Source organism: Lepisosteus oculatus, chromosome 8 (genome assembly GCF_040954835.1).
Source record: "Lepisosteus oculatus isolate fLepOcu1 chromosome 8, fLepOcu1.hap2, whole genome shotgun sequence".
NCBI lineage: Eukaryota > Metazoa > Chordata > Actinopteri > Semionotiformes > Lepisosteidae > Lepisosteus > Lepisosteus oculatus.
The window spans coordinates 14,100,778-14,114,788 of record NC_090703.1 but is presented as its reverse complement, the minus strand read 5'-3'; the positions used below and the strand labels follow the sequence as shown (position 1 = coordinate 14,114,788).

Sequence of the window (14,011 nt, the reverse complement as noted above, 5' to 3'; positions counted from 1 at the left end):
AATATGAAACATTTCTTTGCTAATTATGCACTTGTGATATCTGATCTGGTGGAAGTTACTCAAATCTAGATTTTCTCCCCGTGATTTGATTAAGCTTGTTTTTAATCTGTAGGGTGTTCAGTAAATCAACACTTCCAGTATAGTAGTTCTGCTTTGTATACTCAGTGCAACAAGTCATGTCTGTTATCTGGATTTTCAGACATTTGTCCAGAAGAATATAACACAGCAAATTGATTGTTGCCTTTATGAATCTTCAGTAGGTTTTATGAAGGATGTTATTATCTTTTAGATGTGTTGGTGACCTCTTCTAGGTGACAGCTTGTTACATTCTGCAAAGAAAGCTACTTGCAAACTGCTGAGCTTGAGAAAGGTCAGACTCACAAGCAATTGGGATATATCATTTGACAGTTTGTCAAAACTACTAAAACAAAAAAAACATTTCATAGCATTGATATATAATAAGTCATTTTAACAACAACAAAACTTATGTAAATCTTTGAATTCATTCTGTTATTTTGTTCTAAAAGAGGTTATTCAGTATGCACTACTTTAGGTCAATGAAAATAGGTATGCTTAAATGGTAAATTAAGAAACATTGACCATTTATGAAGCTTTTTTAAATGCAACTGTTGTGCCAAACAAAGATTTTAATAATTTCAGAACTTAAGCTAAAATAATAACCATGGTTTTGTCTCTCATTAAATTAAGTACTGGACATTGATAAAATCCTAAATGGAGATGAATCCATCCTATTTTCTCCATTCAGTGAGGCTAGGAACATAATTGGATGTTAAGATAGAAAGCAGCCTCTCTCCCCTTCCTCCTTCAGCTATGTGCTGAAAGCATGGTGTATTTTAAGACTATGCTCTTTTTCACAGATTTTTAGTGCAGTGATGTTTTGGGGATTTTTAAAGAGAACAGTTGAGCCAGCATGTGTATTATAAAATGTATCAGCTTCTCTAGACACATGGTCACCGTCTACAAATGTAATATAAAAAAGAAATGTTCAGTGAAAACCCCAAGAAATGAATAAACCCGACGCAATGTACAGTCGTCTGTTGACAGGACTGCCTGTGGTGTAGCCTTGGATGAGCAGGATCTTCACTGCACATTGAAAAATGGGACAATTAAGAATTCTGACTTGCTCGGTACCTAAGGCGTATGCAGATTATAAATTAAGCAAGGAAACAGACACAGTGGTTACACATGCTGAGATCCTCCAATAAATATTTAAAATTGATGACCATCTGCTGCAACATGACTTCTTCACTGAGTAACGCAGCACAATTGTCAGTTTTTTGGAGGATAAAAAAACACTTTGGAGTTTGTGTGTGGATTTTTTTAACCTTTCAGTTTGAATTAGGTGTGCTACCAAAGGTTAAGGTTGTGCATCTTTTCTGTAAATCTCCATGGATATTACAGCTATTAATTCGTATAGGTTCTAATGTTGAAAATGTTGTTTATTTTAAACACTTCATTATTGTCATGTTAAGAAGTGCAAATTGCATAGTTGTAATAAAATTATATATATTGAATATCAAGTTAATACCATGTGTAGCTGAATTAAAATGTCGTGTAAATTACTTTCTATTTAACACTCTTCATTAAAGCATCTGATAATGTTTAATAAAAGATTCACTTATGCATTGCTCAAAATGTACATAAATTGAGAATACATATTTTGTATGTCTTGGGAGTTCATCGCCACTCTACATTTGGGAGGCTAAACATGATTTCTATCTAGCATAAAATGCGGTGTCTGATTAAACATTTATCTCAAAGCTGTTAAATACTAAATTATCGGAATACTAATTCTGTTAATTTATTGTCCATCATCAAAAAATGAACTTGGGTTATATCGAGAAACTTTACTGTGCATGTAAATAAAATAGAGTGTCTTTTTTAAAAATCCTAGGCAACACATTAAAAATGTGAAGTGTAACTCAGGCAATGTGTAACTTCAGTTTAATTAGACAGCTAAATGTTGATAAAGGGTACGTTCCAATAAAATTTCAGCATTGCACATTCCTGCTCAATGTTCTGCTTCTCTGGCTATGACCATTGCTGTGATGAATGTTGTAGAGGATTACACAGCTAGTGAAAATGTGTCAACTCATTCCACTGCAGTAGAATGTGTTCGGCTAAGGACAACTAATACAAATGAAAAATTAGAATGAACATTTTCATTTTAGATTGAAAATTGGTATTGTTATTAATCATTTTTTACAAAATATTGGACGTGAATGTCACACCATATTCCCCCCCCCCCCCATTCAAAGTTTGCCACAGGCTTTACCCCCAGAGCTGTCGGCAAACAGCTGAGATTAAATGAATCCAAGACTGTTGCCATTTGAATGTTCCCCTGTGGTAATAACCGGATGTTTTAAGGGCACTTCCTATGGAAACGAAATCATAACTGTTCAGAGTACCCATGCACACTGGGGAAAGAAGGCCTGTGGAGAAGAGCATATTGTTGCTTCTGGTACTGCACCTGTTGTGTGCTTCAACTGGATAGTAGTGTTTCAGATATCTGTCTGCAAATTATTTATTTGACATACAAAGATCTTCAAATGTGTGTAACTGGCAGTGAATATTATACTAGCCACAGGATCTACATATGTTGTATACTTCTCCAGTGGTCATTTGTGGAAGATCCATACAAGGTGTGCTATATATTTAATTAAAAAAGATGATTCACTGGTCCTCTAGCCAGACTTTATGACCATAGAGTTTGGAACAATCGTTTCCAATTAGGATTGAGTTCTGTGAAACATAATTGTTTAATTATATGAAAATTGTGGTAAAATAACTTGGGTTATCAGGACCCAAGAAGTGGGCATTGTAACATAGATACACTTCATTTGTAGCAGTGTTGGTATCGTACTAAAAACCAAAAAGCTTATCAAGCAATTTGTTTTAGTATGCTAATAAATCAGCATCTCCATCATTTCTTGGCCATTTTCTTAAATAATCCAGAACTCTCTTGTAAAGTACCTTGTATTTCAAGTAAATACTGATTTGCACAGCAAATTTCTTATGTGCAAGATCTCTTTGAGCATTAAGATAAAATCTAAGAGTAGTATTACAAAAATTAAGGTATGCATTATTCTTAAATATGCATTAATTGTCTGTATTTGTGAGATTTAGGTGATAAGCTGGCAAGACACTAACATCAAAGTAAGAAGACCTGTCTGAGATGATGTGATTTCTCGTGAAAAGTGCAGTGGTTTTATTCTGAGTTCTGTAAATGACTTATTAACTTGTGACAAAGCTCAAGAGATCTGCCTTCATTGTGAAATCGGTGAAAGAAAAACCAGGCAAATAGCCTATGATATATCCTGGATTTATCCCTGCTAGCAAATGTGGTTTGCAGTGATAAGTAATTATAAGTGAATTTGCTGGCCAAGGAGGTGAAGAGTGTACTATCTTAAACATTTTAAATAAAGCTTTTCAAAACACTAGCAATGCACTTTGGGTTTTAGCAATGCTAAATTATTTATTCTGCTTGTAGGTGACAACAGTTGACAGATTCCAGGGTCAGCAGAATGATTACATCATCCTCTCACTGGTCCGAACCAAAGCTGTGGGACATCTTAGGTAAGCGTGTTTTTTGAAGAATCCTTTTAACAGACAGGGTATTCAGAAACCCTTTTATATTATCCTTAAAAGGATGAAAATTCTTTTACATAACTAAAAAGATTAATCGGTGACTGACAGCAGCATTTCTTAAAAAACAGAACACAAGGTTTTATTGTCCTAATCAGTGTATTAAAGCATCTGTATAGCTGATGTTGGGGGAAAAATCTTGTGGAGCCAGCAAATATTTGATATTTGTCGAGAACGATATTAAATCATGAGCTCCTGATTAAAGAAAACTGCACAGTGGGTTATTGAATGACTTTAGAATTCTGTTCTGTGCATTTACTTTTAACATTACATTCTCAAATGCAGTCTTTGTGCTTTTGATTGCTAAATTGTCTTGTGGTTTTATAGCAAATCATTTTTTTAAAACAATCTTTGCATTTATCGTTTTAAAAAATGAACTGCTGGTGAATTAATAACTAATCGCATTAATTAATATAATGACATTTAACAACTCTCTTTTCTGCTAAACAAAATCAGAAAATGCACTAGAGCTGTAACTTGAACACAGAGAAATAAGATGTGAACAAGAGCTTCATTATGGGAACCTCCTACTTTATTGGCAATAGCAGTTGTTTCCAGTCCAGAGGTCATTTCTGTGATGAGGCATCATACTGACTTCACATTTCTCTGTCAGCATTAGGGCATTTAGCTGCTTTTCTTATCTGGGAGGAATTCTGCTAGTCCTGCTTCAAACACCACACACACACAGACACACACGCGTGCACCCCTGTACATTACATCACATTATGCTTCTTTTAATCACTCAGTCACAGTTCGGTCACCACTGTTGTGGCAGCCACAGGAGCCATGCATGACTGGGCAATGTGACGACGCTAGCTTTGGCGGGCACATGGGAAAAGGGAACCACAATCCTCCTCCGCTCTCATTTTTAGAGGAAGGCCCTGTCTGCCAGCCTTGCGGCATTTTCCTTCACTGTCCCTGTAATTGCACACTCTTCCGCCAGCCTCTCTGGTTCTTGGCATCACCTGCTCACTGGAGTGACCCACCCCCACATCGTGTGTCTCGAGGTGCTGAAGAGTGAAGTGTTAGTTTTCAGGAAGTTGTTCCATGTCTTTGCTACTACGATTTTGCCAGTGTATCTTCCCCCCTGCAGCACTGTACAGCTAACAAGCTACTTTACTTTACACTTGTATGTAGAATGAGAGAAAGGCAGCCGTATATAATATATTTATGGACATGTTGAACTGCACTTTTTAATTTATTTGAATTTGATCCTGTTTAATCTGGCTTTTCTGTTTGTTGGTTATTGTGTTGTTTTCTTTAAGCTACCTAAATTTGACTGGAGTTTCTCCCTGACATTTTGATCACTAAGGCGACCAATGAGATGTCTGTTCACTTTTAGGGGAGCTAATATTTTTGTGACGTTGTTTGAAAAAAAAGTTATTTCTTAAGGCTCAAACTGAACCTCTTCTAAGAAAAAATTCCAGAAGATGGCATATCTTTGGGCCACTACACTGTGTGAAATAACAAAGATGCAGGCACATGTTTTTCCTGCTGTGTACATGCTTCTACAATCGAGGGCTTTTTTGAAAACAAGGATAACACACTAAATCACTTCTGTAAGCAGCTGTATTTAAGTGTATACTGTATGTTGACAGATAAAATGTGTAGCATGTTAATCCATTTAAGTTATAAAAGTGGTTTCCTTAGAAATCTTCCATCAAAATGCAAATGTAGATGTATCTCAAATAAGAAAAATTGCGACAGTTCTCAAAACTACTTAAAACAACACATGGAAGTCGCCTCACTGAGCATGCTATTATGTATATTTTTTTCTTGTGCCAAAAGCAAAAAAACATTTATAAAATAAGGAAAGAAAAATAGTGACAAAGCATTAGTAGCATCTTTCTTCAAACAGCTCTCCTGTTAACAGCCATTCCAGACATTGGTGAGTGGTGTGTAATTCAGATGCTCTGTATATTCTCTCATATTGACATTGCTTTCTCTTCAGTGAGCAGCATCTAGGAAATCAGTGAGAGAATTTTCTTCATACGCTCAATTAAACCCTAGCACCTGAGCATCTCCTGCATTATTCAAATGTTTGCTGATTTCATGTCCAGACAGTGACTCTAGGTCTGATTGCTATAAAAGCCAGTGCAGTGTGCCACCTTTTGCTTTATAGCTTTGTTTTAACTTTGTATTAGATAAACCTCTTTTGGCTTACAACTGAAGGTACATTGAAACAATATTCATTGCACCTAATATGAAAGTCAGTGTCATCAGAAACCGCCGGTGTCCATCAGAAAAACAAAACAGCTGCCAGTTTCTGGCTCTGGGGAAAAGGGGTCAAGGTTATAATTTCACCACCAGATTGTCGTTTACCAACACTGTCAAGTAATCTGGTGTGAAACAAAACAAAGGGTCAAAAATAGCATCCATCCTATAATGAGAGTTCTAATCGCAAGGGTATGTGGGTTAATCAAAGCGCAAACGTGCAATCCATGGGTTCTCCGTTAGCGGAAGTGATTTCTCTTTCTTACGTCGAATGAAAATTTCTCTGCATTACAAATGCAAGCACAGAACCACTCACTTTGTAAATGTATATACAGACATGCCTCACATATACATAGCTGTTGATCCTCACATTTTTGCACTGAAATAATTTACATGTTTTCCCCTTATCAAAATCTGCACTAACACTAAATAAAATAAAAGGGACGTTTGTATTGTTTGCCACAATATCATATGAAGATCAGATTAATACAAGCAGATCCTGTTGATGTGACACATATCCTCATACAAAACAAACCTACATAGTTATTCTAACTGCATGTATAAAATAGATGTCTATAGAAATTGCAAGTCTTTTCATGAAACAAGACTTAGTTGCCCAGGCATAAGGCAATCCAAATCACCAGGTATCAAAAATATTTTTTGATATATATATATTTTTTATTTAATATACAGCAGCCATAAAATATATTATAGGTATATCTGTAATTATAATGATGTCTGTCTGGTTAAGCTTGTATTGAAGTAAAACAATGCATCCTTAAAACTACTGTGCCTTCACAGCTATTTTCCTCCTTTCATTCTGTGTTTTTGCATCTTTTGCATCTTTTCCCTGCAGACTATACAAGTTACACCAATTACTGTTGCTCGTGTCAGCTTTATGGTTGCTCCATATTCCATATCCAGTCTTTGCATGTTGATTATCTACCACCATTACACATAACCATAATCGTAATTGTTGTTTGCGTATTGTTTCTTTTAAAATGTGTTGTTGTTGTTGTTGTTGTTGTTTATTGGTATTTGCGTTCTTAATCCAGGAAGGTTAAAGCACATTGCAAACAACCGTTGTTCATTCTAAAAAATGAATGATGCTAACATGCACAAATAATGCGCATCAAAAGAATCCAATCACTTATGTCTGCAACAAATTCGGAGTTACAGTATCAGGAAAATACTGCTTTTGTCAGGTGTCTGCCCTGACATTTTATTGAAATGACACAACAGGCTACTTCCTTATGCTGATTAACATTTGTTGTAAACACAGTTGATCAACAGGGACTCGACTGTGAAAATCACAGGCTAGTAGTGTGTGCAGCCACCGTTGGAAGCAGTACAAGCTGTGCATCTGCAGTGCATGCTTTGCAACGGGTTGTGCATGCTGTCTTGTAGGCTTCTGTCCAATTCCTTTGGTAGACCATGGACAAGCATGTAGTTGTTCACTGTTCTCTTTGCAGTAGGTGTAATCCCAGCTCATCCCAAACATGTTCAGTGAGGTTCACGTCTGGTGCATAAAATGACCACAGTATAGCCATCACATTCTCATCCTTTGAAAAATTTTGTTATACAATCAGTGTGAGGTTCTGCTGTAATACTAAGTTGGGACATTCACCTAGAAAAGGCATAAAGTTAAAACTTAGCGAGGTGTCATGACTCCCGGTCTTCTAGAGTGATAGCCTATGTTTGGCTGGAATGTTTTGCAGTTTAGACATTTCAGGCTTGGTCTGCCCCCCAACATGCAACTGGAACAAGCTCTGTTTAACTTGATAAGTGGGCCATGTTAGTTCCTTTCTCATTTTCTTGATTTTCACCAGGGTTGACATTCTGCAGGTTAAGTCACCTCATCACTTTTGCTCAATCCACTGTCTTACCGTTGAGCTGATTAAGTGCTTAAGACACAGTCAGAATCACTCAAGTGTATCACGGTCAGTCACAAATAATCAGTGAAGCAAAATTACATCAAAAACATTAATCAATATTCAAAATCTTTTTGTTTTATTTTTCCCCAACATGGAAAACACATACATAAATATTCTCATAGGTTTCTTTTCATGCAATGTTATATTTTGTATTTGCTCTTAGGTTGGAATTCATTTGAAAGCAAGCTAAGAACATTCAAAAGTCATACAAAGGGATGCTGCAGATATGTCTTGTACAAAAAGCTGTCTCCCTGTTTTTCTTTAAAATTATGCTGCTCTGTATGTTAGTAGGAGTAAGAACTGAATTTAGAGATGTACTTAATCAGTCTAAAATAACCAAGCATTTTTATACTTTTTTCAATCAATACTAGGTACTGTTTATTGTATTAGTCAATACAGCTATGCAGTAAATTCATTTTTAAATATAGCTCTGATTTATATATTAAAGAGATTTGCTTAATTAAATGTTGAAAAATTAAATTAAATTCATAAGACCATGCATAGCCACAGAAAATGAAAGACACTTGAAAAATGGGGGGAAGGTTATAGTTCAGGGTATAATTAGAATCCATTTCAATTTCGACTCTACTCTCTTATCAGTCTTTTCAAATGCAATGGATTGCCTCTTTCAATAACATGGTTGCCTCAGGGATGAAAAATGTAGCCTTTTAAAATCCTTTATTAGAGGAGATTTATTATTGGAGAATGTAGAGTATTCCTGACTGGAAAAATCTCAAAGTTAATCCTTAAATTCTGAACGTCCAAAAATGAAGGTACCGTTTAATTTTTTTTTCTGTCTTACCTTCTCCGTTTCCTAGAGACGTACGGCGATTGGTGGTGGCCATGTCCAGAGCCAGACTGGGCTTGTACATCTTTGCGCGTGTATCCTTGTTCCAGAACTGCTTTGAGCTGACTCCTGCCTTTAACCAGCTTACAGCACGGCCTCTCCAGCTGCACATAGTGCCCGATGAGTACTACCCCACCAGCAGATTGGTAAGATGCACAGAGGGGAAGGGACTGTATTGCTTTTTGTAGAGTTGTATGCCAGTTTCTTTCACATACACATGCATAAGAATATGTCTTAAACACTATTCAAATACAGCCACTGGGAATTATTGAGAAGAAATATTAATTGGTTCTTGCCATTTCACCATGCAGAGGAGGGAAGAGCCATCTGAAGAGAATTCTGATTCCACCCTATAAGTATTCAAAGTTGAAGGCAGCAGCCAGGCACTGCTGTTTAACCAATATTATAGCTTGTCAGCATAGCATAGTTAACTTTGACGACTGAAGCTCACATATATATGTACTTTGCACAGAATGTATTACAGGTTGAAAGCCCTTAGTGTTGTAATTGTTGTGAAACTTGAGAGAACTAATTAATACCCTTTCTCATTATTTATATACACTTGTTCAGAGGAGGTTGAGATTTAGTGTGCAGAGTAAAAAAAGAAAAGGTCATATTGTACACAATATTAAAAAAGATCTCAAAATCATTTGTTTCTGTATATTCCAGTCAAAAATCCTTCTTCAGCTGTTTAGAAAGAAATAATGCTATTGGCACTGGACTTACAGTTCTTTCTGAACAGCTGAAGAAGGCCTTTCGTCTGAAATGCTCTGAAACAAATTATTTTGTGATCTTTTTATTATTGGCTACAGTATAACTTTTTCTTTATTTTGTACAGTACAGTTCAAATTTCTCTAAAGAAAGATAGAAGTAATTTGTGTTTATATAAGCATATTCCAATGTACGTCCCCGCTGTGCATAGAGCTAGGATTAAGCCCAAGAGATGGGTGGTGTTGACTCAATTAGCTTAAAGGCACTATTACTGTCGTATTTCTATCACATAGAGGACTTAATGGAGTATGAAGCTGCGGAGAAAGAAAAGGTATCTGCTGTGTTGTGTTGCCAATTGCTATGTTTCATACTAAAGTTAACATCAATTATTTTTTTTTTATTTCCAAAATATATTTAAAATAATACTGTAACATACATCTAACATCTAAAGTTCTAATAGGTAATATTTTACTAGAAAATGTTGAACATGGTGAACACCAGCTCACTAGAGTTCATGTAAATGTAAATATTTCCTAAAAATTGTAACTCACTTAAATCTAATAATAAATATTTAAGGAGTATTTCTTGTTTAAAAAAAATGTTAGGCTAAGGCTTCTTTTAGTGAATTTTCAACAGAAACAAAAAATCTAAGTAAAAAGGTGACAAGATGTAGAATATAATCAGCAATTGTACAAAAGAAGCATACAAAGCTTATAATTTAATGGTAAATTAACAGTACTTATATACATATTGTATTATGTATGTACAGTTAATATGTGAACAGATACATACACACTTATACAGTATGTTTGTGGTTAGCTCAGAATTTAGTTAGGAATCCTTTAGTTCTCTGAGCAGTTCTGTGCATGTGAAGTTATTTCCAGAGGGATTTTTTTCCAGCTCACTGGAATATGAGACATTAAAATGATGCCATTTTTACTACAGGATAGTGTCTGCCACAGATTATGCTAGCAACCCTGTGAATAGCACACCTCCAGAAGCAGGGGGATATTCCATTACTCCTAAACGCCTTATGACATTGTGAACCCTACGGACTGCAATGATTTCAGGCAGTTTGCTTCACTGTTTCTGAAGCATTAACTCAGCTCACTGAATTTCTTGTCCATTATCTCATTCTGGAAAAACCTCTCCCCAGTATAGGGGAATCGCAGACATAAAAGTGGCATTACTTAGAAGCCTGTATCGCAAAAGCAGATCTTTTTTTTTTTTTTTTCAGTTATTAAAGACGAACCTGTACTTCTCTTTTGCAGAATGGGAGCCGACCTGTCCATCCTGTGCAGGTTATCAAAAACATGCCTGAGATGGCCAATTTTGTGTATAATATGTACATGCACATGATCCAGCACACTCATCAGTACCAACAGGTAAAAAGAAATACACCTCTTCAGAACCTTTCCATGATCTTTAATTAATTGTTACTCTTATAAAATGTAGATAAAAGTGCATTTTTATCTTTAAACTCTGATGCTTTGCTGAAAATAGGTCAGTTGTAAAAGAATTGTTTTTGTTATGCTTGTGAAAACTTAACCGGCCGTGAACTTAACATTTTAGATTAGGAGTAAATTACTCAACTAATTTAGGCAGCTTTTCTGCCTTTGAAGCTGGAAGTCCGCAGTATAGAGGTGGGGGTTGGGGAGATTGCATGTTGCCTCGTGCAAAAGCTGAAATGTCAACAGAGCAGCTACTCCTGTTGGCACAACCCACTCCGTGCCACTGTCAGGAATGTGCTGTCCTTGTTTCTCCTGCAAATAAAAGCTATTGAGCGCAGAGAATAATATTATAATGTTCAAGTATGAAAAGGAAAATTAAAAGGCTGGGGTGTTTCATTCATGCGGTGTTGCTGTGAATTGTATTGAAGCGGGCGGATAAAGACCTACTTGTCGTGCAGGAGGGAGGGAAGGTGTTTTATATATATATATGCGCTTATCTGCAGAACCAGCAGCAGCTATTGCCTCCCCCGCGCCAAATGGAAGAAGAGGCAGCCGCTGAGGCCCCCTCTGAGGCTCAGGAAGAGGAGACGGAGATGGCCCAGGAGCCCAGGGCAGGAGAAGAACCTGAGGAGAAGCCGGAGGAGGTTGAGACGAAAGAGGAGGAGGAGCACAACAAAATGCCGGAGCATCCCGGCAGAGATAGTGACAGTGAGGACAGCGGAGCGGAAGAGGCCCCGTAGAGCCTATCCTTCCTCTGTTCCTCAGTTTGTGACCCCGCAGAAGAGTGGTCAACAGGACAAATAAACCTGCTGTTATTTCTGCCAGTGACTGGACAGAGTCGGTCTCACTGTGAGAACCACAAGACTTGTCACAGGTGAATTTTGTTCATATTTCCATGCAGCCCTGGTGACAGAAAAGCCACAAGCTGGTTGTCTCAGTTGTTTAATTAATTTTAATGAACAGTTTAATTTTTTCATCTCTGTTTGCTTTTTTAAGTAAAAGGTGTAAAGATTGTTTAAATATTTTTCCGTTTTGTCATTTTTATTTTCATATTAATGAAAATTAATATGAAATTATTAGTATTCTTAATAATATTAATATTATTTTCATATTAAACCATTCGCATTTGGTTTAAGAAAAAACAATTCTGATGTTTTCTAATCTAGATACAAAGTAGCTTCAGAGTATTAATGCGAGAGTTTGACAAGGCCACTAATAAACCAAGTCCTAAACAAGTGACATCTCATTAAGTGACATTAATCTCCCTCGGTGATTAAGGATAGCAGTTTTGACTGTTCCATGCTTATCGTGCATTAATGCAAGTACTTTAAAGATACTCCCAACTGTCAGAGATGCGTAAAGATTACTCTCACCATCATTAGTCAATATCCTTTCTTCACAGGATATTCATCTTTGAATGCTGTGAAAGGTTACATCCAATCAACATATAACTCACCAGTTTCTGGGCTAAATCCATTTATAAATATGTTTCCTGTGAAATGCTGTTACTGAGTTTCAGCTTTAAACTGTCAATCCTGTAGACCAGTCAAGCAACTTCAGTCTGCACTACACCATGAAGGACTGTACACAAAAACATTTTCACGTCATCTATGTTGTCAGATTAAACCTTGTTAACTGGCTGACTGAGAAACCAGAGGGTACGCAGTTAAACTGGTGTTTCCCAAGTGTATTATAGTGCACTATGAAAAGAATATAGCTGTTATACCCAGTTTTGCTTTAGCTGTAGGTAAAGACTGGTACAGTATATCCCTGTAAAGCATTACTGTCCCATTTAATTCTGAATTGAAGATTACCCTTTTGTCACCCTTTTGGTTTATGTCAGAAAAAACATGGCCTCTTGTCAAGTAGTCAGATGGGAGTTGAGCTTATGCACAGTGCACTACTGCCAACAGTTACATCACACACTAAGCAAGCCTTTAATGTATCTCCAGTATAATTCAGGGGTAAATGCTCTAGCTCCTGATTTGGGTTTGAGTTGTCTTCAGTATGTAATCACATTTTTGCAGAAAAGAGTGGACATATTTCCTGAAAAATGTTTGTTACTTACATATAGTGAATTTTGATACTAAGAAATGTTATTAATCTGAAACAGAATGTTTTTCTTTTTAAAATTGTTTTCATGTATTAGGGAACCAAAAAAATACTGCTACACGTGCTCATAAAAAAAAGCTCTAAACAGAATGTTTGTACCTCAGTGCTGTGTACTAGTTTCCCAATTTGTCCTTATACAATATTACATAGGCAGCATACCTTTTAGCAACGGGGAAACATTTTTCAGACTTTTAGTATCTTACCAGTTTAGACTGTTTCTGTTTTTTTCCCTGTACAGTGCTCTCCCAAAGTACTGGTATAGAAAAATCAAAACGTATTTTTGTTTTTCAGACTAGCAATTTGTATTTGTGATTGAGATTGATATAAATCCTAACTGTAAAAGTAATTACAGTCATTTCTATTTGTTCATTATATCATAATAGAAAAAAAACATACTTTCTGTTTGTAGCAGTGATTTAAAGTAACCATATATAAGTTGACACATTCAGTTCTTTTTTGCTGATGAGAAGTTGAATATATTCTTTGAGTCACCTTCTGCTTGAGTGTGTGACCCACTGAGCTCACCAGACTCTTAGTATAATCATTTGAATTGTGTTTCTGTGGCCAATTCTTGCTGATTCTTTGGGTTTTCTGACTTCTGTGCTTTCTTCAGAAGGAACTCTGTATGGATTGACCTTTTCCTACAGAGTAAACCAATACCTGTGGGCACATTCATATGACAAGGTATGTTAGATCATGGTTGGGCAATGCAGGTGTGTCTGCCTTTCTAACAATATGTGTTCTGAAGGTTAGTTTTCAAGTAATTGTTTGGTTTCTAACTCAGCTAAAACATTAACTGAGGAATAGTCTGACGTAACATCTTTTCAAACCAGATGCATTAAGAGCTAATAGCAATACTAAGCACACTAGTGGAGCTGTAGATAAACTAAACTTGCTAAGGTAATAATTAATTTAGCTTTTCCATCAGTGCCCTAGTTAGTGGGGGAAAATGCTGGTGTCAGTGTTTTCTTTTCATTAGTCAAGAGAAAAAAAATGCTTTTTAGCGCTCAATTACTGGAAAAAGAAAAATGGAAGAACCCTCTTATGTGACACTCTTCTGTACATCTGTAAGTGTC

At 36.3% G+C, this 14,011-nt stretch overlaps 1 protein-coding gene across 1 annotated transcript in view; it reads left to right on the top strand.

Moving 5' to 3' along the window:
• aqr (aquarius intron-binding spliceosomal factor) overlaps positions 1 to 11,843 on the top strand; it is a 53,018-nt gene extending 41,175 nt beyond the window's left edge. The window contains exons 33-36 of the mRNA XM_015350875.2: positions 3,512 to 3,597; positions 8,633 to 8,807; positions 10,644 to 10,757; positions 11,327 to 11,843. Of these exons, the coding sequence (XP_015206361.1) occupies positions 3,512 to 3,597; positions 8,633 to 8,807; positions 10,644 to 10,757; positions 11,327 to 11,563 (612 nt within the window). The 3' untranslated portion in view covers positions 11,564 to 11,843. The remainder of the gene's footprint in view (positions 1 to 3,511; positions 3,598 to 8,632; positions 8,808 to 10,643; positions 10,758 to 11,326) is intronic.
• Positions 11,844 to 14,011: the final 2,168 nt, after the last annotated feature.